The sequence below is a fragment of the Phaethon aethereus genome, assembly GCF_964289735.1.
Source record: "Phaethon aethereus genome assembly, chromosome: 2".
In the NCBI taxonomy this organism is placed as follows: Eukaryota; Metazoa; Chordata; class Aves; order Phaethontiformes; family Phaethontidae; genus Phaethon; species Phaethon aethereus.
The window spans coordinates 171,602,997-171,627,877 of NC_138582.1; the positions used below are offsets into that span (position 1 = coordinate 171,602,997).

General features: G+C 71.4%; 3 protein-coding genes across 3 annotated transcripts; 1 reads left to right on the forward strand and 2 right to left on the reverse strand.

The window, feature by feature from the left end:
* Positions 1-4,686: 4,686 nt before the first annotated feature.
* On the reverse strand, positions 4,687-5,854 carry LOC309402679 (uncharacterized protein; the record flags this gene model as incomplete). The annotated part of the gene is made up of 1 exon (XM_081996539.1): positions 4,687-5,854. The coding sequence occupies exon 1, from the start codon at positions 5,473-5,475 to the stop codon at positions 4,687-4,689; it is 789 nt and encodes a 262-aa protein (XP_081852665.1). The 5' UTR covers positions 5,476-5,854.
* A 14,869-nt stretch (positions 5,855-20,723) lies between these two features.
* On the forward strand, positions 20,724-22,172 carry RARRES2 (retinoic acid receptor responder 2; the record flags this gene model as incomplete). Its single annotated transcript, XM_082014738.1, has 4 exons — positions 20,724-20,888; positions 21,478-21,582; positions 21,858-21,962; positions 22,059-22,172. 4 exons carry the CDS (start codon positions 20,724-20,726, stop codon positions 22,170-22,172), a joined length of 489 nt encoding a protein of 162 aa, XP_081870864.1.
* A 1,040-nt stretch (positions 22,173-23,212) lies between these two features.
* LRRC61 (leucine rich repeat containing 61) lies at positions 23,213-24,016 on the reverse strand (the record flags this gene model as incomplete). The annotated part of the gene is made up of 1 exon (XM_082014937.1): positions 23,213-24,016. The coding sequence occupies one exon, from the start codon at positions 24,014-24,016 to the stop codon at positions 23,213-23,215; it is 804 nt and encodes a 267-aa protein (XP_081871063.1).
* Positions 24,017-24,881: the final 865 nt, after the last annotated feature.

Consider the following 24,881-nt stretch of genomic DNA (forward strand, 5'->3'; position numbering starts at 1 on the left):
GCAGCCTCTGCGCGGCCGCCTTGTCCTCCTCGGCGCATCGGCCCGGCTCGGTTGCCAGCAGCAGCGCCTGGGGGGCCGGGGGAGGACAGCCTGACGCAACGAGTAATTTCTTGCTACACGTCACCGACGGCAGCTCTTGGATCAAAGCCACCGCCCGTGTCGATGACCGTGATGCCGTCGCCGTCGCAGCGCCCCGGCGCACAGCTCACGGTCGCCGGCTCGGCCGCAAACTTGGACTTGAAGACGCGTTCTCCGAGGAGGGCGTTCCCACCGGCGCTTTTCCCTCCTTCCCGACCGGCAGGATCTTCATCCCTGAGCCGCCGCCGTCCCCCGGCAGCATGGGAACGGCAGCCGTCGCGCCTGCCCCTCGCCGCACCCCCGTGTCGCGACCGCGTTGCCGCCCACAAGCCTCCGGCCCGCAGCCACGCGTCTGACGTTTCGGTTAGAAGCAGAAGCTGTGGGGCAGGCAGGACCGGCGTGCCCTGGGGCCCCGCTCGCTCCCGCTACCTCTGCACGCCGCCATCGGTGCCCGTGCCGTGCCACCGGTGTGGCCGCCGCCGGCACCGTCCCCAGCCACGGCCTGGCACACGCCGGGCTGGCCGAGGCCACCGCAGCCCCGCGCTCCTCGGAGCCGTACCCCGAGGGACGACGGCCCGAGGGAGGGGTGCTTGGTGCCGTGCCCTGGGGCCCGCCGGCGTGCGAGAGGACGGGGGGACGCGCTGCTCCGGGGGCGGTTTGGGTCAGGGACGGTGCTGCCGTGGGGCTGCCCCACGGGGGCCGCTCCGGCCCGAGTTCCCCATGGTTGGGGGAGGTCCTGCACGTCCCTGGGAAAGCGAGACCTTGCCCACGGGCGGGATCCCGAGCGCGTCCCGACCTGTGACACCAGGGTTTTCCCCTGAAACCTCCCTGGGGTCTCAGGCGGTTGTGACCTGCAGCCCGGGGCTGTTCCCCGCTCCCACCCGTCCCGCCGAGAGCCGTCCTCCGGGGCTCGCTGGGAGCTGCCGCGGGGACGTGGCCCCGTCTGGATGCTCAGGGGTGCCAGGAGACGCTGGCACCCTCCCCGGTCCCCAGTGCCTGCCCCGGGGGCAGCGCCGGCCACGGAGCTCCCGGAGCCGCCACACCCGGCGTGGGGGGCACGGGGACATCGGGGCAGCGGGTGTCAGGGATGTCAGAACATGGGGACATCGAGATGGGGGGTTTCAGGGACATCGGGACGCAGGACACAGGGACATCAGGACACTGGGTGTCAGGTACATCGAGACCCGGGGCACAGGGATGTCGGTACTCGGGACACGGGGACATCAGGACGCCGGCGGGACCCAGGACGTGGTGACATTGGGACATGGGGTGTCGGGGACCTTGGGACTCAGGACACGGGGACCCACGGCCCTCAGGGACTAAGGGATCCCGGGACTCCAGAGATGGGGACCACACGGTCGCAGAGAACCAGAGCCCCCAGGGACCCCAGGATGTGGGGCTGCCCCCCGCCCCATGCACAACCCGGGGTGCCGGTGCTGCACGGGGACCCCGTCCCGCTGGCGATTCTCCCCGCCGGCGGCACGGGTGCACTGTGCCGGCGGCTGCCCGAGGGTGGGCGTCGGGCAAAGGGGAACTGCCACCGTAAAATCAGCGAGGGCGGCAGGGGCAGAGCCCGGCAGCGACGAGGGACAGGGCAGGGACGGGAGGCGCTGGGCTGGAGCCGTGCCGTGCCGTGCCATGCCGTGCCTTGCCATGCCGGCGGCCGTGCTGCTTGGCTCCGCGGGGCAGAGGCAGGCGCAGGGCAGCGGGACGTGCTGCAAGCGAAGCCTCGTGCCCACCGCAGCCCACGCGCCAGCAGCAGAGCTTCGGCTGCGCTCCCCACACCGGTGGCAAACGCCCCGTGCCTGCTGCATAAGTTGTGCCGGGAACCCCCTCCGGCACGTTTTCCTCGAAATGCCAGCGCAGAGCGGTGCTCCAGGCAGTGCCAAGCACCGGAAGGATCTCCGGGGTGCTCGGGGCCGGCAGCACCTGGGGCTGGGTGCGGCGGGGGCCGGCGGTGATGGCGGAGCTTGCGGCACAGCCCAGGCTCACCGCGCCGGCCAGCGCGCCCGACTGGAGCGGTGCCCAAGCTCGCGCACGGCCTGCACCGGGGCCTTCCCTGGTCCCGGCCGCCGCTTGGGACGGCGGGGGTGCAGCACCCGCTGCGCCGATCCCCGGTGCGGGATCCAGCCCAGCCCCACGGCAGCGACGTGGCCCGCCGGTGGCACGGGGCCTTCAGCAGCCCGGAGCGCGCGGAAGAGCGAGCGGGAGACGGGAGGAAGCCCTGCTGCGGCCAGCCCAGCGGCTCACGAGAGCGAAGCCCCCCGCGCCGCGCCGGCGAGGAAGGAGCTGGTGGAGCCGGTGCGTTGCAGCGGCCCGCGGCTCGCTGGCAGCCGGCGGCGCGGCGCCGGTCACGCCGCGCCCGAGCGGCTCCGGCCTTGATGCGCCTGAGCAGAGGCTGCGGCTGCTCCCCGGCCCCGGCAGAGCCGCCCCCGCCACCGTGCGACGCCCGGAGCCTTCACTCAGACGCGGTTGCCGGCTTGACTGCAAACCACAAACGCGGAACAGAACTCGGGATTTTTGCTAAACGCGTGTTCCCGCGTTTGCATTTGCTCTCCAGGAGGCCCCGGCTGGGCCAGAGCACCGGCAGGAGGGCCGGCACGGCTCCCCCAGCCCCGCGCCGTGTGCCCGGCCCGGGCGAGATGGAGACGTGGGATTTTCCAGGCTTAATTAATTTAATGATACACATCCAAGGACCTGCATTTCCACGCAGCAGCGGCGAAGGAAGCGGCAGGGGGACGGGGCGGCGTGGGGGGTCCCCGCGCAGGTGCCTGCACGAGGCTTCGCTTCTCGTCCGAGGGTACCGGATCCGCGGGGAAGAGCGCGGGCGGCACGGCGCCGGCCAGCGACCTGCAGCCGCTGAGGCCGAGCCCAGCCGGCGGCCAACGCCGAGACGGCCACGTGCAGCGCGACACATTCGGGGGAAAACACCCCCGGGTTTGGAAAACGTGTCTCTGCTGCTCCAGCTTGTTGTTACCCAGGTGGAGCATCCTGCCCGCGGACGGGCGGCACTGCCGGCGCCGCTGCGGCGTGGGGCAAAGGCCGGGGTGCCGCCAAGTGCCACGTGTCCCCACCGCGGGGACGCTCATCCCGGACGCTTGTCCTGGAGCCCAGGGCTGGCCCACGGCGTCGCACGAGGGGTGACAGGAGGGTGCGGGGAGGGGGGGGTGGGACAAAGCCCCGGCTCAGCTCCCTCAGGATTCGGCAGTGGCTGGGACGTTGCCGTCACCAAGAGCCAGGGCCGTGCCACACGCCCGTCCCCACCTGCAGCTGCTCGTGCCCGGTGCGGCAGAGGAGGGCAGCTCTCCCGTCCCGGCTGCAGCTCACCAGGCTCCGGCTCTCGGCCGCGATTCAGCGCCGGCGCATCCCCGGAGAGGAGCCTTCCCACCTGCCGGGTGCTCGTGGTCCTCCCCGCCGCCCCAACCCCGCACCTGCCTGGCTGGGCGCTCCCCACCGCCTCCAGGTTGTCCTTCGGCTCCTCGCCGCCGGCACCGCGCCGCGACCTCTGTGCTGCCTGGGCCGGGGGTCTCTGCCTCGCCGCAGTGGGGGCGGCCCCCCGCCTCGCCGCAGTCCCTCCTCTGTGCCGGAGCTGCTGCCGGTGGGGAAGCAGTCTCCACCCTCCAGCTTTGTTTTTTATTTTATTTTTATTTTGTGATTTCTGTGCCGGCGGGGCTTCTCTGCGCAGCCGGGGGGAGCCGCTGCCGCCTCCTCTTTGCACCCCTCTCCCCGGCAGCGCGGCGGCGCGGCTCCTTCCCTGTGAAACGTGGCGTGTGGCCGGCGGCTGCCAAGATCCGGCTCCGCTCTGGAATTCGCAGCCGTCATTCCCTGGGTGAGCAAGCACAGCAGAGGTTACCCCGCGCCGGCACCCAGCACACCGGCCACGTGGGGGAGGCGAGCGGGTTCACCGCGCCGGACCACAGCTGGACCCGGGGCAGGGCAGGGGGACGCACGGGGATGCCCTCGGGGAACTTCCCTCCTCCTCCTCTTCCTCCATGGTCTCTTGCCCCAGCCCAGGGGGTTTAAGCCGCGGCACGAGGCTGCGCCACCGCGGTGCCGGGGAGGAAGGGCTCCCAGGGAACCACGCAGGCTGCGCGAGGCTACTCCTGGCGGGGGGGACGGGCGAGCCCGAGGCTCCCGGCACTGGCGGGACCGGCCTCGTGACCATCAGGAGGAAAACCCCAGCAGAAGGACGTGGGGCGGGAAGCGGGCGAGGAGCACAGCCGGGGGGCTCCCGGGCCAAGCCGGGGCTGCTGGCGCCCATCATGCCGGGCACGGCTGCGTGTGTGGCCGGGCTGGGCTGCACGCCCCGAGCAGGCGTGCCGGGGCTCTCCACGCCGTGCCGACGGGCCCATCCCGTGCCCCAAAACCCTGGGGAAGTGACCAGAGACCCCCAGCTCCCCCGGGACAGAACGCCCTGTTGCGGGAGGAAGAGTGAGTGGGGCGCCGGTCACTCCCGCGGCGCCATGGGGGGGGGTCCGGCCAGGGGGCCCACGGCGGGAGAGCCCCGGTGGGGCAGCCCTGAAGGCCGGGGGGCGGCACGGGCGCCGCCGGGACCTGCAGCTGGAAGGAAGCTGGCACGGGCAGGGGGTGTCGAGGCGCGGGGGGGGCTCACGTGAGGGCGGCCTCGGCCCCGTGGGCGCGCTGGTGCGCGGTGAGGTTGACCTTCTGGGCAAAGCTCTCGCCGCACTGGGCGCAGGCGAAGGGGGTCTCGCCGGTGTGCGTGCGCCGGTGGATCTTCAGGGAGCCCTTCTGGCCGAAGCTCTTGCCGCAGTCGGGGCAGGCGAAGGGCCGCTCCCCGCCGTGGCTGCGCTGGTGCGTGGCCAGGCTGCTCCTGCAGCCGAAGCCCTTCCCGCACCGGGCGCAGGCGAAGGGGCCGCCAGCCGCCTCGTGCGGCTCCGGTGAGCGGCTGCCGCCAGGCTGGACCTCGGCGGCGGTGCCGGGCCGGTCCTCGGCGTGGGTGCGCTGGTGGTTGAGGAGGAAGCGCTGCTCACGGAAGCGCTTCCCGCAGCGCTGGCAGGAGAAGGGCTTCTCGCCGCTGTGGATGCGCTGGTGGGTGAGCAGGTTCTGCTTGAGGCTGAAGCTCTTCTGGCAGACGCCGCACTGGTAGGGCCGCTCCCCGGTGTGGATGCGCTGGTGGATGATGAGGTTGTGCTTGAGGCTGAAGGCTTTGCCGCACTCGGCGCAGATGAAGGCGCGTTCCCCGGCGTGGTGCTTCTGGTGCCGGGCGAGGCTGGGCTGCTGGCCGAAGCGTTCCCCGCAGAGGATGCACTTGAACTCCTTCTCCGCCTCCTCCTCCGCCTGGCTGTGGATCACCAGCGCCTTCTCGTCCCCCAGGCCCTCCTCGCCGCCCGGGAAGGCGAAGGGGCTCTCGCCGGCGGGCGACGCCAGGTCCGTCATGGCCGCCCGCACCCGGGCTCGCGCCGCCCGCACCCCTGGGGAGCGCAGACGGACAGGGCTGAGGCTCCCGGCGCCCCTGGGGACCGGCGGGATCGGGCTGCGCCGGGACCACCAGCACCCACCGGCCCCCTCGGGCGCTCCCCCCCCGCTCCCCGTGTCCGTGTGTGTGTGTGTCCCCCGCCGCCCACGGGTGGGACCTCGTGGCCCTGGGCTGGTTGGGCGGGCAGCTGCCCCGGGGGCTGGGGCGGGGGCTCTGCCCGGAGGGGCCGGGCCCAGGCGGGGGGGTGGCCCGGGCACCCCCAAAAGCGGCCCCGGGAGGGAGCCGGGCTGCGCCGCAGTGCGCCGGGCCGAGCCGGGCCGAGCCGAGTCGGGCCGAGTCTTGCCGAGCACAGCCGAACCGAGCGGAGCCGAGCGGAGCCGAGCGGGGCCGAGCACAGCCGAGTCTTGCCGAGCCCAGCCGAACCGAACCCAGCCGAGCGGGGCCGAACCCAGCCGAACCGAGCCCGGCCGAGCGGGGACGAGCCCAGCCGAGCGGGGCCGAGCCGAGCCGAGCACAGCCGAACCGAGCCGAGCCGAGCGCGGCCGAGCGTAGCCGAGCGAGGCCGAGTCCTGCCGAGCCGGGCCGAGCCCGGCCGAGCGCAGCCGGGCCAGCCGAGCCGCCCTTACCTGCGCCGGGCGCCGCGGGCCCGGCCTGACGCGCTGGGCCGGGCCCGCTCCCGGGCTCCCCCGGCACGTCCCGACCCGGCAGGTCCCACGCGTGTCCGCGGCGCTTCCTGCGCCGGGGGGTGGGGGCCGGGCCGGAGCCGCCGCGGAGCCGGGCAGGGGCCGTCCGGTGCGCGGGGGAGGGGGCAGGTCCCGGTCCCTCTCCCCCCTCCCCACTTCCCGGGGCTCCCGGTCCCCCCGCCCGCGGCGCGCCCCCCCGGCGCTGACCTGCCCGAGCCGCCGCCGCCGCCGCCGCCTCCCGCCGGCCCCGCCCGGCCCCTCCCGCCCGGCTGACGCACCGGCGCCCGCCCGCGCCCGTCACCCCGGCCTTGCGGCGGCTCCGCCCGGGGGGGCCGGAGGGGCGGCACAGCCGCGCCCGGCAGCATCGCCCCCCCCGGCGGCATCGCCCTGCCTGGCGACAACCTGCCCCCCCGCGAAGGACGCTCGCCCCCACCCCCGGCAACGACCGACCCCCCGCCCCGGGCCCAGGATCGGGCCCCAATTGCTCCAAAACCAGAGGAACCGGCCCGGCTGCCCGAGCCCGGGCGCGGGAGCGGGGACGGGGCGTCCGGCGAGACGGGGAGCGCCGGGGGCCCGAACCGGAGGGGCCCGAACAGGAGTGGGCTCACACCGCGGCCCCCGCTGGGCCCTGGCACGGCCGCTGGCACACGGAGCGGCCGCGGCGGAGCCGGTGTGTGTGTGCCCCAGGACAAGAGGAAGTGAAGCCCCGTTCCTGCCCCGCAGCCCCCCGCGCCCTCACCTCCTCGGGCTCGCCCCGGGCTGGGACCCCCGCTCAGCCATGCGCCCGGCCGGCGGCACATGGCACCCACGGCGTGCCGAGCACACGGGCTCTGAGCCGGCGGGTGACTCCGGCGGGCGGTGAGGCCGCCCAGCACCCGCGCCGCGGTTCGGGGCCGTTTGCACGGCGAGGAACCCCCTCGTGCTGGCCGGGCTCCCTGGGCATGCACAGCGCTGCCGCCGCGGCCGGGGGACCCTCATCCAACACGTGGCGTGGCCGGCGCGGCTGGCTCCAGGGCCAGGACACCCCGGCGGTGCTGAGTCACCCCGGCCCGCGTGGGAGCAGCGGCTTCTCCCAGAGCGGGACGGGCTCACGCGCGTCGGCACGGCCGGGCAGTGCATCCCCCCCCTCTCAGTGCGAGGTCCCAGGGATCTGCGGACGGACGGTGCCGGAGTGAGAGCCACCAGCGTCCTCGGGAGCACCAGGGTGTGTTTTGGTGGCAGCACAGCAGATGTGATGGTGACCCTGGCACAAAGCCGGCTGTGCCGCTGGTCCCCGAGCTGTCCCTGCCGAGCCACGGGCCGGCTGGGACCACAGCGGGTGCTGTGGCGCAGACCCCACCGCACAGAGCCCGGCACCCCACCTGCAGCACCAGGGCTGCCCTTCGCGGCCCACTGCGGGGACATCACGGGGAAAGGAGCGGCCAAGCCCGTGGCCGGGCACCATGGGCCGTGCCGTGCCCGGCTCGGGGGCCACGCTGGTCCCGAGCTCCTGCCGCAGCCGGGGATGAGGTGCTTCTGCCCGTTGTGTTCCCACGGCATCCCCAGCCTCTGCAGCAGGGCAGCCGGTGCTGCCGGGAGCTCGTGTGTGCCGTGAGCATCTCCAGGCCATGACCAGCCCCAGCGCTGCATAGACCCCGGTGTCCTGGAGAGGTTCGGCGGCCACAGAGCGCGTTGCAGGGCACCGGGCCTGGCACAGGCAGCGGCACGGCCGGGGGCACCCGCCAGCCGTGCTCGGCGCAGCAGCTCTCTGCAGGCTGCAGCTTGCCGGTGCTCGGCAGCCGGGCAACGCGCTCGGCTGGGACCGTCTGCCCGTCGGCAGAGATTGCTATCGCTCCGTCGCCCGGGCCTGCCGCGCCAGGGCCGCGCGATGCCAAAACACAAGCCCCATCACACCGGCGTTCCCAGAGCCTCTGCCGAAGCCCGGAGCTGGCTGGCGGGGCTGCCCGGGGGGGCAGGTGGAGACCACGAGTGCCGGGGCTGGCCGGCGGGGACACCGCAGGGCCGGGATGGCAGCCGGGACGTGGCTGGGAAGCCGCGGATCTGGTGCCGCTCCCTGGCTGGTGGGAGGTGGTGGAGCGGCGGCTGCCGTGGGACCGGGGCCGTGGGTCCCCGAACGGCGAGGCGGGACGGCAGGAGGCTGCCCCGGCTCCCACGTCCCCAGCGGGGCGCGGTGAGCGGCACGGCCGGGGTCTGGGGTCCTGGGGAGCAGCACGGCGGGGGCGCCGGGTGGGGGGCGTCTGCCCCTCCCCACACCTTCCCCCCCAAAACGTTGCCCCTTGGAAGTTTGGGCCAGGAGGAGGGCGGAGGTTTGTTCCAGCCGAGGGGCCATGCTCCGTGGGGCCCGGGGCCTCGTTGGCAAAGGATTCGTCCCCGGAGGGGCTCAGCGGGCGTCAGTGGGCGTTATCGGTAATGAAGCCTGACGCGACGCCACGCGGGAGCTCTCCCGCCCCGGCAGACTGCCGGAGCCCCGGCTGCACCGGAGGGGCCCGGTCCCCTCCGACGGGCTTCACCCCGGAGCCTGGCTGGCTCTGCCCATTGGTAGGAGGGAAATACGGGCCCTGCGCCGGTCCTGGTGCCTCAGCCGTGCTGGTGTCCCTTCCAGCCCGGAGGGTCCTGCTGACCCCCGAACTGGCTCGTCTGGTGGCCAGAACTGAGCCGAGCACAAGCCTGGGAGAGGCCGGGACGGGCGGGGACGGCCCTCCTGGCCCTAAAACACGCTACGCGTCACGGGTTTTGCTGACAATGCCACACGTTTTCCCGGTTCCTATCCGAGGCTTTTCACTACAAGCTGGAAAAGTCAGGAACACTTCGGCACGCGGCTCTGCCAGCAGCACGACCGTAAATTAAACTGTGACAAAACGAGAGGCGCAAAGCGGATGTGGGGACAAAATGACCGGCTGGCCGGCACCACGGCTCCGCTGGGACCTGCAACGCCGTCCCTGCCGGCACCGTCTCCGCAAGAGCCCCGGTGCCGCGCAGCCGGCACGCACGCCAAGCCGCAGCGCGGTGCCGCGCCGAGATGCTGCCGGCTCAGCCAGGGAAGGAGGCGCGCGGCCCAGCGCTGCGGCTCTAGCCCCGAAGGGCGGGAAGAGCCCAAGACCGAGCCAGAAATTAACCCACCTTCACCCGAGCCTAAGCTCGGGCCTGGATTTAAGCTTAAGGGAGGCCCCACCGGACCCGGCTGGGCCCGTTCCACGGTGTGGCCGCCACACTTCCCAGGACAGAGGAGCCAGGAGCCTGCTGTCAGAAAGCTTTTATTTTAAATAACCTCAAAAAAATAGAATTGCAAGGACCTGAAACGCTGCTGGAGCGGAGCGGAGGAGGGCGGCGAGGGGGGGCGGGGGCGGACGCTCACCCCAGCCTGCCAGGCTTGGGGTGCCGGGACCGCTCTGCCGGGCAGCTCCCGTCCGGCTGCTTTGCGGGCTCGGGGTGCCCTCGCCCCGGCCGAAGCTCCAGTCGTGACCCCCCCGGTGTTCCCTTGGCTTCCGCCCCGGCCCCTGGCAGGTGACAAAGCCTTTCCTTACGCTACACCCCCAAAACAAACGCGAGTAGCTGGGCCCTGGCGGCGAGCAGCGCGGCACCGAGCCAGGCTCCGGTAACGCCATCCCTCGTGTTGGCAACAAGCACGGCGGGACAGGGCGAGGGGACGGCGGCCTCCCTCGGCGGCAGCAGAGGAGATTTCGTTTCCCCTTTCGGATAAAGCGCGCTGCAAAGCGACAGCAGCTTTCGGGCACGCGGTTCCCCTTTCTAACGCTCTGCCCCCAACTCCCACCCGACAAAGCGGCTCCCCAGCTTCGCCTCCCGGTGCCATGGGCTCTGCCGCACTGATGGGGAAGCGGAGAGAGTAGGCGAGCCCCGGCTAGCAACCGGCACCTCCTGCAGCCCCCCGCTTCCCGCAGCCGGGGCACCGCGCCCGTGGGGAAACGGGCGGACGCCGCCACCGCCACGAGCTACCGCAACGGCTCCGGCAGACTTACGGCCGCTCCCGCTCCCCCCGCGCGTCTTGGTTACCTAGTCAGCAGTTAATGAAGTACCTGGAAGAGGTGCTAGTCAGAAAGATTATCCACAGAGCAAGCAGAGAAGCACAAGCTACACCCCCCCTTCCCCACCCCCCGTCACCCTGCACGGCCCCTCCGGCCTCGGAGGAGAGGCTTTTCCGGGTCCCTTTGGAAGCAGAGGTGGGCCGAGACGCTTCCAGGCTGTTTTCCCGTTTTCTCGGTGCTCACCCAGCTCCTCCGCTCCATCCTCAGGGCAGCCACCGGCCGGATCCCACGCCGCTGCCTGCGCTCCTCCCGTCCTGCCCGGCCGAGCCGCTCCTCCTCTGCCCAGGCCGGTGGGCAGCCGCCGGCGGGTCTCAGCTCTCCATCCCAAAGACGTCCCTGCGGAACGATATCCAGCCCAGAAGAGAAGGATGGAGGGTCTGTGCGTCTCCCAGCGGAAGCCGGAGGCGGGAGCAGGCAGATGTGCCGGCTGCATGACAGAAGCAGTTTCTAAGCCACTAGATCCCGGATCCCGGGCTCTTCCCGCTCCCTACAGTCCGTGCAGCTGGAGCAGGCGCAAACGCTGCGGATCCAGGGTCCTGTCGCTGCTCCCCAGCTCCGTCCCCTCTAAAGATTTGGTACGGCGACGAGACAGAAAGCTCACGCGGCGCATCGGGGCCCACCTCCTGCTTCCCCCCATCCGTGTAGGGTCCTCGGAGCCTCCCGTTCCCAAAACCACCGCGCTGCTCCCGCGTCCCCACCGCCACCGCGTGCCGGCAGGCACCGCGAGTCCCGGCTTGCGGCTTTCCCTCCGCACTGTCCTCGTCCGGTTGGCGATCAGCCCCCGGCGCGAGCCGCCGCCTCTCTAGGTTTGGTGATTTTTAGTGCAAGAGCGACGAGGCCGGTCCCTCGCCCGGAGGCAGGTTTTCGGCAGCCTGCGCGGGCGTTACAAGCAGCTGGGGCACGGCGAGGGCTTCTCTTCGCCGTGCGCTCTCTCAGGCACTCTCAGGACTCGTTTCTCCTCGAAGCTTCTGCTGCAGCTGCCGTACTTGCACCAGAGCTCCGCTCGGCAGTCGGGCTGGGGCTTCAGGAGCAGCTGCCGCTGGCTCACGCAGTCGGCGCAGCAGCACTGCGGCGGCAGGCTCGGCTTCGGGCTCAGGCCTTCCCCGCCCTCGGTGCACTTGCAGGGGCAGTGCCCCGCGGGTCCCTCCTGCGGGTGGTGGGAGCCGGACACGAGGTGGTGGTCTTCCTGCATCAGCTGCAGGAGGATGTCTGCCGCCCCGGAGGGGCTCTCCGGCCTGTTGGGGGGCTGCGCTCCCGGCCGAAGCTCCTCCCGAGCCAGCGATCCGTGAGCAGCTCCGCGGGAGCAGGGGGGCAGCAGCATGCTGGGGGGCTCGGAGCCCTTTCCCAGGGGAGTGCTGCTCCCGTCCGGCTCCTCCTGGTGCGCCGGGCAGGTCCCCTCGCAGCAGGAGGGCGGGATGCCGCCGGCGTGCGTCCTGCGGTGCCGGAGGAGGTGAGCCTTCTGGCTGAAGCCCTTCCCGCACTCGGCGCAGCGGAAGGGCCGCTCGCCGGTGTGGGTCCTCTGGTGAACGGCCAGATTCACCTTCTGCCGGAATCGCTTCCCGCACTCGGCGCAGGCGTGCGGCCGCTCCCCGGCGTGGCCCTGCCGGTGCAGCTGCAGCTCCCCGTGCTCCTCGAAGGTCTCCCCGCAGAGCGAGCAGGGGTAGGGGCTGCCGGGGTGGGGCTGCAGGCCGGGGGCCTGGCCCGGCTCGCTCTGCGGTCTCTCCGCCGCGTGCACGCGCTGGTGGACCCGCAGGGAGAGCTTGCTCTTGAAGCGCTTGGGACACTCCAGGCAGGTGAAGGGCTGCCTGCCGGTGTGGGTCTTCTGGTGGGCGATGAGGTTGGGCTTCTGGGCGAAGCGCTTGCCGCACTGGGCGCAGGCGAAGGGGCGCTCCCCCGTGTGCGTGCGGTAGTGGGTCACCAGGTTCCCCTTCTGGTTGAAGCGCCGGCCGCAGACGCCGCAGGTGAAGGGACGCTCGCCGGTGTGGATGCGCTGGTGCGTCACCAGGTTGGTCTTCAGGCTGAACCTCTTCCCACAGACGTCGCAGCGGTAGGGTCCTCTGCCCCGGTGGTTTTGCCGGTGCTTTACCAAACGCTCATACTGGGCGAAGCTTCTCCCGCACTCGGGGCAGACCCAGGCTCTCCCCTCCGCCTGCTTCTCCTGGGCAGCTTTGGGGGACAGCTCATCGCCGGAGCTTTTCTCGTGCTCGGGGCACGGGTAGGACTTCTGCCCGACGTGGGTCTTCTGGTGGGCCACGAGGGAGAGCCAGAGGCCGAAGCTGTTGCCGCACTGGTTACAGATGAAGGGCTTCTCCGTGCCGGGGGCTGGGGGAGCCGGCGGGGTCGCATCCCCAAGGACAGGCTGCACCCCCAGGTGCCCCAGGAGGTGGGGGCCGTGGCTGAAGGCTGCCGCACACCCCCCGGGAGCCTCGGCGGCAGGGCCGTGCTGCGGCCGGAGGAGAGTCACCTTCTGGCAAAAGCCCTCCCCGCACTGGACACAGGGGAAGGTTTGCTCGCCCAGTGGGGCTTGCTGGTGCGGCAGGAGCGGCTCCTTCGGGGGAAAGCTCTTCTCCGTACACGAGTACAGCTCTTGGCCCTCAGGGATCTTCTGGACGGGCAGCGGCGGCATGGGGCTGAAGGGGGTCTCTTGCTCGGGACCCCCGGGCTGCAGCAGGGTGGGCGCAGCGCCGTAGGGCAGGCCGGTGGCCGGGCTGCGCCCCGGGCAGCGCCGCTGGCGCGGGGCGTGAGTCTTCTGGTGGGCTTTGAGGGAGACTTTGTCCTTGAAGCACTTCTGGCACTGCCCGCAGGGGTAGGGACGGAGGTCCGTGTGGGTGCTCTGGTGCGTCACCAGGTTGGTTTTCTGGGTGAAGCGCTTGCCGCACTGGGTGCAGGCGAAGGGGCGCTCCCCCGTGTGCACGCGGTAGTGGGTGACCAGGTTGGTCTTCTGGTTGAAGCTCCTGCCGCAGAGGAAGCAGGTGAAGGGACGCTCGCCGGTGTGGATCCTGCGGTGGGTGATGAGGTTGGGCTTCTGCCTGAAGCTCTTCCCGCACTCGGGGCAGACGAAGGGGGTGTCCTCCTGGTAACTCCTCTGCTGGGATCGCAGCTTCGGCTTGCTAGAAGCGCCGTCCTCCTGCTCGCCCCCCGCCAGCGCCTTCTCCCCGGCGGCGTGGATGCGCTGGTGGGCCAGGAGGTTGGCCTTCTGGCTGAAGCTCTTGCCGCACTGGGCGCAGGGGAAGGGGCGCTCCCCCGTGTGCACGCGGCGGTGGGTCAGGAGGTTGGGCCGCTGGCTGAAGCTCTTCCCGCAGTCCCCGCACCTGTAGGGTTTCTCGCCGGTGTGGATCCTCTCGTGCGTGATGAGGCTTTGCTTCTGGCGGAAACCTTTCCCGCACTGGGCGCAGCGGAAAGGGCCGGCGCCGAGCTGCGGCACCCAGCAGGCCACCCGGGTGGGGAGGGGGCTGAGGCCGGCGGCGCCATCTCTCTCCATGCCTGCCCGCTCCGGCGCACGCTGCCCACCGTGAAACCAGCGGCTGGAACTGCTGGCGGCTGCGGGATACAGCTCCAGGGAGCCGGCAGCTCCCCCCGGTTTCTCCTCAGGCTGCTCGACTTTATTGACTCGGCCGGGCTCAACTAGATTTCAAAGAGATTGAAGACATTAATTTCAGCATCTTTCACAGAATCACAGAATATCTCAGGTTGGAAGGGACCCGTAAGGATCATCGAGTCCAACTCCCTGCTCCTCGCAGGATTACCTAAAACTAAATCGCTGCAGTTTGTAACACCAGCGGGATCAGAACCCTTCCTGGAGGCTGCTCCATGCCGACTCGCCGAGAGCGGTGCTGGCAGCAGCAGTCATAGCAAAAACCTGCCGTTAACTGGCCCGGAACGGCCGCAAACCGTCCCAGAATGGCCGTAAACTGGCCCAGAATGCCCTTTTCCCACAAGAGGAACATCCCCTGCCGAGGCCGGTGTCCCCAACCTGCGCCGGGACGCGTGGAGCACCTACCCGCACAGGGGCTCACGAGGATCTTGCTCTCCTCCTGCATCTGCTGGCCTTCGGCGTACGGCTCCTCCGACTGTTTAATACCGAACAAACCGCCAGGCTTGAAAAATCTGTAGCCTGGTTGAAGGGATAAGAGCTGGTCACCATGACCCGTCACGCTGCAAAACACGCGTTCGGCACAGACATTATGCTGGAGATGCCCGCGTTAATTCACAAATAAGCTAACATTAACGAAGCCTGGGGGCATCGCTTTCATCTATTTTAAGCTTCTGCTGCCTGAAGTGTAATTAAAGATAAAAGGAAATACCAGCACCAGGCTCCTGGCAAGGTGAAAGGTGGGAAGGAGCGCCGTTCCTCGGAAAACGATCCTTTCCGCAGTCTCTCGCACGCTCACCCGGGAACCCTCAGGTCCCGCCTAGTGCTTTTACGATCGGATTTCAAAGGCCACCACAAAAATGCAGTCAGCTCCCACCTGAGCCTCCCTAGCAGCAGAGGGGTCTCCATCTTTAGCAGAGGAGGCGCAAGGACCCTCCCCAGGCCGGGGCTTCCTCCCAGTGCTGCCATGTTTGCATACATTTACATATGATCTTTGGGTCACCCCCCTGCGTCCCCCCAACCCCGGTCAAGAGGAGACCCGTTGCTGGCAGTCGGTCGGATTTGGTGTTACGGCAGGATCGACCGTACTCCGGAAAACATGCAAGCGCATCCGCAAACCCCGCTCCCGCGCCGGTGAAGCCTGCCCGGCGCGGCGCCGCTCGCCGCCGTCCTCGGCAGTCACCTGTGCAGGGGTCGGATGGGATCTCTGCGCCGACAGCATCCAGCTCGTGTCCGGCTCTCGGCACCTCGCTCAGCCTGGGGTAAGGGAGCAGGTTCAGGGTGTGGGCAGACTGGTCCAGGAGAGAGGAGAAGCGTTTCAGCAGGTCGCTATCACGTTTTTTGGGGTTTGTTTCTTTGGTTTTTTGGCCAGCAGCAGCAGGGCAGGGATCGTGCCCCTGGACTCGGCCCCGGTGAGGCCGCACCTCGAATCCTGTGTTCAGTGTTGGGCCCCTCACTACAAGGAGGATGTTGAGGTGCTGGAGCGTGTCCAGAGAAGGGCGACGGAGCTGGGGAGGGGTCTGGAGCACAAGTCTGATGGGGAGCGGCCGAGGGAACTGGGGGTGTTCAGTCTGGAGAAGAGGAGGCTGAGGGGAGCCCTCATCGCTCTCTGCAACTGCCTGAAAGGGGGTTGTGGTGAGGTGGGTGTTGGTCTCTTCTCCCAAGTAACCAACAACAGGACAAGAGGAAACGGCCTCAAGTTGCGCCGGGGGAGGTTTAGATTGGGTGTTGGGGGAAATTTCTGTACTGAGAGAGTGGTCAGGCATTGGCACAGGCTGCCCGGGGAGGTGGTGGAGTCACCATCCCTGGAGGTGTTCAAAAAACCTGTGGATGTGGTGCTTGGGGACATGGTTTAGTGGGCATGGTGGTGTCGGGTTGGTGGTTGGACTTGATGATCTTAAAGCTCTTTTCCAACCTTAATGATTCTGTGATCCAAAGGACGGGCAGTGTGGGCATTCGGACCAGTGCCCAACGCCCACAGGCCACTGCCAGCGGGACCTGCCCCGCAGCGAGGCACGCACCTTGCCTGGGGGTGACAGGGACACCACACCGCTTCAAACACCCGGCCCTCAGAAAGCCCTCGCTCCCCCCCGAGCCTGGACTCGAGAGCTAGCGGGGTGCTGGCTCAGCGGGATCGCCACCAAGGCGTTCTCCTCGGACACCGGATCCGCAGCAGTGCAGCCGGGAGAAATCCCGGGCCCTTTTCCCTGCAGAGGGCTGGGAAAAGCTGGGAAAAGGCACTGGAGCAGGCGGCTGGAAGGGCTGGTTCGGCCCGGCAGACTGGACGCAAAGCCGGGCGCCGCTGCCCTGAGCCCCTGCACGCGGCGTGGCGAAAGGCGGCTCTGATCTGTCAGGAAAGGAGCCGGGAGGTGCAGGCAGAGCAGGCAGCGGCGTGGGAGGGCAGGGCAGGGGCTCAAGGTGACACCTCCCGCTTTGCCACCCACTTGTTTCGGCACAGGCAAGCTGCTTCTCCTCCCCGCCTCAGTTTCCCTGTCACCAAGAGCATTGCTTGACAGAGCCCCTCGAGCAGAGCTCGCTAAGGGCTGGAGCCACACGCTCACCACCCCCTAACGAGATCACTTCGTTCCCAAGCGGATCCCTCGCCTGGGTTACCTGCTGCTGTGGTCACCAGCCCCACGCCCAACCCAGCCAGCACCGGGACCAAAGGAGGAAAGCTCTGTGAGGAGCCAGAGCAGCTTTTCCCAGGAAGCTTGACACCCAATCCTCCTGTCTTCCCTCCCCAGAATTCCTCTCTTCTTCCCCCAAAACCCCTCCGCAGCTTGGCAGGAGCACAGGGAGAGCAGATGGCAGAAGGCGCGGAGCCCAGCCCGCGCTCCGACAGCTGCCGTAACTTTAAGAAGCGCCAGTTTAAAAGAAAAAGTCTCGCACGGGGCTAGCGCGGCTGCTGGGGCGTGGGTATTTCCAAATGACCAGGAGAAAAGCACCAGCAGAGCTCCCAGCCCCCAGGAAACCCCCAACAGGCCCCCCCCAAAACGGCACGGCACGAAAGAGGAGCAGGGGTTCCTCCCACCCACCCCGGCAGCGCGCCCTGCTCTGCCACGGGGGATGCGGTCAGAGCTGGCCCCGCGCCGGCCCTTCCCCAGGGACAGAGGGGAGGCCGCTGCCCCCTCCCAGCCCCACGCGTACCTGGGGCGCTCCCCCTGCAGACATCGCTCCCCTCGCGGCCGCCCGGCGAGGGGAGAGGACATCAGATACGGGGAGAGCGCGGGGCGGCGGCTGTCCTTCCCCTCCGCCTTCCGCCACGGCCGCGGGCTCCGATTTTCCCCAACTTCCTCCAAATGGCTGCTGCGCGTCCCTGGGAGAGCGAGAGAGAGGAGCCGGTGAGCGGGGGAAGCGGCGCGGCACGCCGAGACGCAGCGCCGGAGGAGCTCGGCCGCCTCGGGAGAGGCTCCGCTGGTGTCTGTAGCCCTCCTCCTCCTCCTCCTCTTCCTCCTCCTCCTTCTCGTTATTTCAGAGGAGAGGAAGGCGCTGACCTGGGGGCCTGGCCCGGATTCATTCTGTTTACAGTAAAGCTCCTCCGCAGCCAGCAGACGCAGTGCTCCTGGGATTTGTAGTCCAGGCCCAGAGGCCTGTCGCCGCGCGCCGAGCGCTACCTGCGGCTGGGGGACAGGAAACTACAGCTCCCGGCAGCCGGGAGCCAGCCCCGGTGCGGCCTTGCCCTGCCACAGCGAGCGAGCGGGCAGCGGCAAAGGCGCAGGCCCGCCCACTCCCGTGCCGCGGGGCAGCGAGGGTGACCCCCCCGGCTCTGACCAACCTCCCTCCCCAAAACCCCGCCTGAGGTCGTGCGGCGGGACGCCTTCCACCCTGCTCCTTCCACTCCACGCGGGACGCGCTGCCTCGGTGGGGGCTAACGCAGCGACCGCGCTGCGGAGAGCCACCCCGTCCACGCGCAGGCCCCGCGTCACTCTTCAAAAGCCCCAGCAGCGGTCGGGACGCTTGGCCAAACGCCTGGGCTTAACGAGGACTATTTTTGGAATCCTGCTGGGAAGAGGAGCACCGGCTGCGGAGCCATGCCGCGTGGGAGCCGGCCAGGATCCCAGCCTACCCCGGCAGCGTGCCGTGTTCCGGGGCTCAGGATACTCTGGTGCAGACACGCATCGGGGGGCATGTCCCGGGGGGCTGTCACAGCAGCGGGGACGCAGCCCTTCGCCGCACAAGGCATCGTTAGCCATCGATCGTTACGTCCCACCATGCGCTGATGACCCCGTGGCCAGCTCAGCCGCGGGGCCACATGTTTAACCAAGCGGCATCGCTCCTCGGAGCCGGTTACGGACACAGCACAGCCAAGGACAGACAGGAACAGCGTGCCGCGGGAGAGCTCTCCGAGGCTCGCCGCAGCAGGCAGCAGAAGGCAGGGGCGCAGGCAGGGCCTTGCGCCCACGGCACCCCCAGGGGAAGCACCAGCTCCGGGGCAGCACGGGGGAGGAGGGTGGCAAAGAGTGACCGCAGGAGAACTCCGACCCGGAAACGTGAAAATCCCCCTGGCCCCGAAAGCCGGGGAGGCCGCGGGGCCGGTGGGCAGCTGCCTGCGGGGCCGGTGGGCGGGCAGCTGCCTGCGGGCAGGCTGATGAGGCCAGATCCTGCTGCGCTCAGCTCCGCGGATTTCGGGCACAACGTCATTTCAGCGGGAAGCGCGGCGGCCGCGCAGCCCCTCCCGGGGGGCCTCGCCTCGGCTCCCCCGCGTCTCCGCCGGTCCTGCCGCCCCGATCCCGTTTCTAACGCCCCGGGAAACCGGGAAGCTTTTCCTGCCTCGCCCTCGGCGGCGAGGACAGGGCCGCGGCGACGGCAGGGGAAGGCCCGGGGGTTGCCGCGGCGGGGCCGCCCCCGGGAAACGGTTTTAGGGAGGAAAGGCCGCCCGGGCCCGCATGCCTGCCAGGATTTGGCGGGGAAATCCCCCCGCCAGGCGCGACGGCCGCCCCGCCGCCAGTGTGGTGCCACCGGCGTCCCGGCGGGGCCCGTCGTGCCGGCAGCGGCTCCTCTCCCCCCTTCAAACCCCGGGCGGACGCTTCCCAGGCCGGGGGCGGGGGGACACGCATCCGGTTCACCGGTACTTGGGAGGGAACGGTCCCACCCAGCGGCCCGACCCCCCCCCCCCGCCAGAACCGGGTCGGGGCGCGAGGAGCCGGGAGGAGAACCCGGGCGCGCCCCCCGCCCCCGCGCCCCCGCCCCCCGGGCCGCGCGTTGCCAGGGCGACCTGCCAGGCCCCGGAGCCGCCTCCCCGGGGAAACTCACGGGCGACCGACGTCCCCGCGGCGCGATGACGTCGTCGTGGCGGTGACGTCAACGCGGCGGCGTCGCACCCGGCGGCGGGAGGAGGCGGCCACGCCCGCCGCCTCGCGAGAGCACTTCCGGGTTAGCGGGCGTGGCCGCCGGCGGCACCCGTAGGGCTGGCTGGAGCGCCCTCTGCCGGCGCCAGGGGGCACGGCACCATCGAGCCACCGCGGGCTGCTAGAGCGCTCACCGGCGCCATCATAGAGAGCCCCGCGATGGGCCAGAGTGCCCCCCAACGGTCGCCATTCCCCGTGTCACCGCCGCCCGGGGCCGGGCCGGGCTGCCTCTCCCGGCGGAGCGGCCGCTGGGCCGCGCCGGCCTGGCCCGGGGCTCCTGGGGGGGCTGTGCTTGCCCCGGGGCCTGGCCCTGCAGCCCTGGCCGGCGGGAGGCCCTGCTCAGTGCGGGGTCCTGCGGCCCCTGGCCTTCCTCCCCCTCCTCCTCCCCCTGCTCCTCCTCCTTCTCCTTCTCCTCCCCTCTCGGCCTCTGCTGGGCGGCTGCAGGGGCTGGCTCCCAGGGGAGCGCTCCCCTGCCTGAGGGGCCGCCGGAGCCGGTGTGGGGCCATGGGGCAGGCAGTGAGCCCTCTCCCGGGGTGTGGGGAGCCGTGTCCCATGCGGGGTGACAGGGACACCCGGGCAGTGGCCACACTTCTGCCATTTCACTTTGTTTTGGGGACTTTTGCCCTCCCGACACCCGCCAGCACCCACCTCCTGCACTGGGGAAAGAGGCCTTGGCCCCACCGCGGTGCCGGCCATGGGCACAGGTGGGACGGGAACCCCACGGCTCCGCAGCGCTCCAGAAGGGAGGCTTGGTGGCTTTCAGGTACACCGGCGTGTCCAGATCCTCACAGCGGCACGTGGGAAGGGAACACCAGCAGCATGGAGGGGCTCGGCACAGCAGGATGGAGCCACGGGGGGTGACCAGGAGGGTGTGAGCCCCCCTGTGCCTGATGCCGCCGGCTGATGGGACCCCCAAGACACGGGCTGCAGTTCTTCTTCCATCTGGCGTGGCCTGTTGTGTGGCCCAGGAGACGTCCCCCGGCAGAAGGTGGCCCCCCCACACCACGTGGGCTCCACGGCCCCGGCGTGGGGAAAGCCAGCACCTCCCGGCAGCGGCACCTCCCTCCCTGCCACGCAGCCTCGCCCCGTGTCAGGGCAGGGCAGGCAGCGGAGAAACCTCTCTGCGTCCCTGCCGGTGCTGGCGATGTTCGGCTGCCCGGCAAGGGCTGCTGGCACCACGCCCGAGCGGCTCTTCTGCCCCGGGCGGGAGATCTGCTCCTCCCACGGCCCCTCAGCATCCCTTCCCGTGGGGCACGAAGCTGTGGGTGAGCCTGGGGCGACGCCGGTGCCCCTCCTGCCTGCACGCGTGCCGGCCAGCTGCCGGTGGTAGCCGTGTCCAGCCCCTCCTCCCCAGGGCCGTGCGGAGAGGCCGTGCCGGGGGGGCCGTGCCGGGGGGGCTGCGCAAGCAGCCTGCGGGGCTGGCCCGGGAGCGGAAAGAGGGCAGTTCCCAGGAAATCGGTTAATGAAAGACCAAAACCACCAGCGGGTCGATCGGCGAGGCTCTCTGGGGTCAGGCAGCCCCGGCAGCCCCCCGCCGCAGGGATGAGGTTCCCGCTAGCCCTCTGCCTGGGCTTGGTGGCCCTGGCCGCCGCCAGCCAGTCCCCGCTGCAGCGGCGGGTGGTGAAGGAGGTGCTGGAGTATTTCCACGGCCGCAGCAATGTGCATTTCCTCTTCAAGGAGCAGGCGGTGGAAGGGGCTGTCGAGCGGGTGAGCGCCGGGGGCCACGGGCGCCCTCGGCCCCCCTGGGGGGGGCTGCTGCTGTGGGGAGGAGCGAGATGGTGGCCGAGCCCCTGGCCCGGCATCGGTGGGGACCGGGAGGGCGGGGAGAGGGGGCTGGGGTGTTGTGGAGGGGGCGGCGGGTGCCGGGGTGTCCCGGAGGGAGGGGGCGGCTGGGTGTGGGGACGGACCCGCTGGCACGGGCGGTGCGCGCAGGCTGGTCATCGGCGGCCTGCGGGCAGGGGCTGGCAGAGCTCAGCTACTCATTAACTGTGCCGCGGCCGGCCGCGGAGTGAGCGGCTGCCGGTGCCCGGCCATCCCGGCACATCTGGGACCCCCAACGTGGGTGCTCTGGGGGACCCTCTGGTCCGGGCCCTCTGCCCCCCTCCCCGCCCTGCTGTGCCCTGGCATCCCCCTGCCCGCAGCCCCCTCACCGAGCAGCCCCGAGCGCGCCCGGCGCGGGGTCGGCGTTGCACCGACCGTGGCACGGCGCAAGCTCTTGGCAGCACCCAGTGCTCCGGCGCCGCGGCGGCTGCCCGCCGCCCCCTGCGGCTGATGGGCTGTCCCCCTCTCCCCCCAGGAAGACCCCTCGGGGACGTTCGTCCAGCTGCGGGTCAGCCTGGCGCAGACGGCCTGCGGGAAGAGGGCACCCCGGCGGCAAAACTGCAGGACCGTGGAGAACCGGGTGAGACAGGGCTGCCGGCTGGCGTGTCCCCCTCCCTGGGGCCACAGCACCTCTGCCTCCCCCAGACCCCCCGCCTGCCCCGTCCCTCCACCATGCTGCCGCGCGTGCCGGGGAGGCGACGACGGTTCCCGGCAGCGGCGACACGGCCGTGCCCGGCGCTGCCCTCCTGCCGCACCACGGCGAGCGGCAGGGACGTCCCCGGGCTGGGCAGGGCAGGGGGCCGGCCGGGGGTCCCTGGGGGGGCCGGGCGGTGACGGGCCATGCTCTGTCCCCAGAGGAAGCCGACCTGCCTGGCTTGCTACAAGTTCGACAGCGGCGACGTCCCCAAGGTGCTGGACAAGTACCAGAACTGCGGCCCCGGCCATCACCTGGCGGCGAAGGTGAGCTGTCCCCCGGGCGCCGGCACGGGTCCCCGCCGGCTGCTGGGCCCCTCGCGGAGCCGTGGTGGGTGCCAGCCCCTGCGCTCTGCCCCGCAGGAGATCAAACACCGAGACGAGGCGGAGTGCAGGGCGGTGGAGGAGGCCGGCAAGGCGGCGGACGCGCTCTACCTGCCCGGCATGTACGCCTTCTCCAAGGGGCTGCCGGCCTAGGCGGCCGGCCCCTCACGGTAGGCGCCGGGGACGGCGGGGCTGGGTGGGGACACGCAGCCCTCTCCTGCCGGCACAGCTCCGGCAGCCCCCGGCGCCGGCGGGATGTGGGTGCTCCCCTAAGAGCGGAGCCAGACTGGGGTCCTTGGCTGGGAGAAATCCCGCGGGATGCCTCCCGCCGGCTCTGCCTGCTGCGGGGAGAGCCGGCCCCGAGGACGGGGTGACAGGGACCCGGTCGGGGGGGACGCGTGTGCGGGGGGTTCCTCCCGCCGCCAGCCCCTCCCCGTGTCCCCTCTCCAGGCCACCAGCTCCACCAGCCCGAGCAGACAGATGCTGCCACGGGGGACCGGCCCGGCCCCCCCGCTTGCCGCCCCCCCAGCCCTGTGTCACCGAAGGACGGTCCTGGACGCGCTCCCCCCGCCCGCCCCCCAGCTCACCAGTAAACCCCGGCTCTGGCTCCCGCTGTCGCCACCGTTATTCCCACCGGGGATCGCTGTGGGTGGGGGTCCGCGGGGGCACCGTGCCAGCTCCCCCTCCGGCACCGGGTGCGTCACCCTCCGCCCGCCGTCCCCAGCCCAGGAGGGACGGGCAGAGCAGCGGGGAGAGGCGAGTCCCCCCCCCGGCCGCTCGGGGCACAGGACGAAGCAGCAGAGAGGGACCTCGGAGGACGGCACGCCTTTACTGCGTGGCCCCGCGACGCCCCCGCTCCCCGCGACGCGCCCGCCCCCCGCGCGCGGCCGCCCCGGCCCCGCGGTCTCTCCGCCGGGCTGGAGCGCTCGGGGATGGCTCCAAACCCCCGAGGACATCCCTGCTCCCGCCGCGGTTCCGCGGGGGACACGGAGCCCCCCGAGGTGACGGAGCACATGGGGGGCCAGCCCGGGCACCCGCGGCGGTGTGGGGCGCTGCTCTGGCGCTGCGTGGGGGCCGGGTTCCCCGCGGCTCCTCCGGCGTCTCCCCGGCGAGGGCTGAGCCGGGATGGCGGCAGTGGTGTGTGTGTGGGGGGGGGTCTCCTCTCATGGGACCGGGGGGGCGGGTCCCACAGCTCAGAAGACGAAGGAGTTGGGGTCGGGGCGTCCGCTCAGCGCCCGCTCCGCCTGGGCGATGGTGTCATCGGCGCGGCGGCTCAGCTCCCGGCACTCCTGCAGCACCTCCCCGAACTGCTTGTAGGCGTCCTCCATGATGGAGCTGCGCCGGGGCGGCCGCGGCTCCCAGAAACCCGCCTCCACCCAGGGCTGAGCCGCACGGGGCGGTTCGGTACCGGCGCCGGCGCCGCGCCCCAGCGAGCCGTCGAGATCCCGGCAGAGCTGGTAGAGCTCGCTGCCGTGACCGGACACCCGCTCGCCGTCGATGGCTTTGAGGCCGGGGAACATGTCGGCCAAGGCGGCGCGGTAAGCCGGGGCGGCGCAGAGGGGGTTGGCGAGGCGGGCGAGGGGGTCGCGCAGGCGCAGGCTCTCCAGGCGCCGCAGCCCCGTCAGGCAGCGCAGCTGCTGCAGGCTGCTCACCCGGTTACCGGCGACGTTCAGGCTCTGGAGGTTGCGGCAGGCGCCGAGCGGCTCCAGGCTGGCGACGCGGTTACGGGCGAGGTTGAGGACGGCGAGGGACTTGAGGGCGGCCAGCGGGCCCAGCTGGGCGATGGCGTTGCCGGAGAGGTCCAGCCACTCCAGGTTGGCGCAGTCGCCCAGGCAGCCCAGGTGGGCGATGCCGCGGCCCCGCAGCCTCAGCAGCAGGATGGACTCCAGCGCGAACTCGCCGGTGCTGGCCTTCAGCAGCTGCGGCGTGATCCGCACGCCCTCCTCCTCCTCCTCTTCCCCCTCCTCCTCCTCCTCCTCCGCCCCGCGCCCCTCCATCCCGGCCCGGGTCCCCCCGGCCCTGCTCGGTCCCACGGCCTGGCAGGGGGAGAGGGGCAGGGGGTCAGGCCCTGCGGGGGAGCAGCCCCCAGGACCCCCGGCTACAGCGGGCGGGGGGGGCACAGCTCACCCATGGGGCGCGCCCGTGGGGTCACACGTGGGGCCCAGAGAATGTGGGGTGCCCTGGGGCGTGGGAACACGTGTGGGGCATGTCCGTGGGGTGCCCTGGGGTGTGGACACATGCCCACGGGCAGCCCTGGGGCATGGAGGCGTGTGTGGGGCACGTCCGTGGGGTGCCCCGGGGGGCGGGGACGCGCGTGTGGCACGCACATGGGGAGCTCTGGGTTGTGTGGGCGTGTGTGGAGCACGTCCGTGGGGCGCCCTGGGGGGCGAGGACACGCGTGGGGTACATCTGTGGGGGGGCCCGGACGTGCGGGGAGACACATGGGGCACACCCGTGGGGGCATCCGGGGGGGCAGGGACAGGCGTGTGTCACGTCCGCGGGGCGCCCGTGGGCGCTGGGACACGCGTGGGGCCCAGAGCCCGTGGAGAGACATCCCCCCCCCGCTCCCCCCGGTGCCCCCGCCCGCACTCACCGCCCGGCGGCTCCCGGCGGCCCCCTCGGCCCCGCCCCCTGTTGCCATGGAGACGACCGGCCTCCCCGGCCCCGCCCATCCGGCCGGGCCCCGCCCATCCGGCCGGTCGTTCCGGCGCGCCTGCGCGTGCGTGGGCTCCTGGCGGGCCCGCGCGTGCGGGCAGACACGCAGGAACGCGCGTGTGCACGCGGTCACGCGCGACACGGCCCCGGGGCCCCCCCGTGTCCCCGGGCGGCACCGTACCCCGCCGAAAGCGCCCTCCGCCCGCC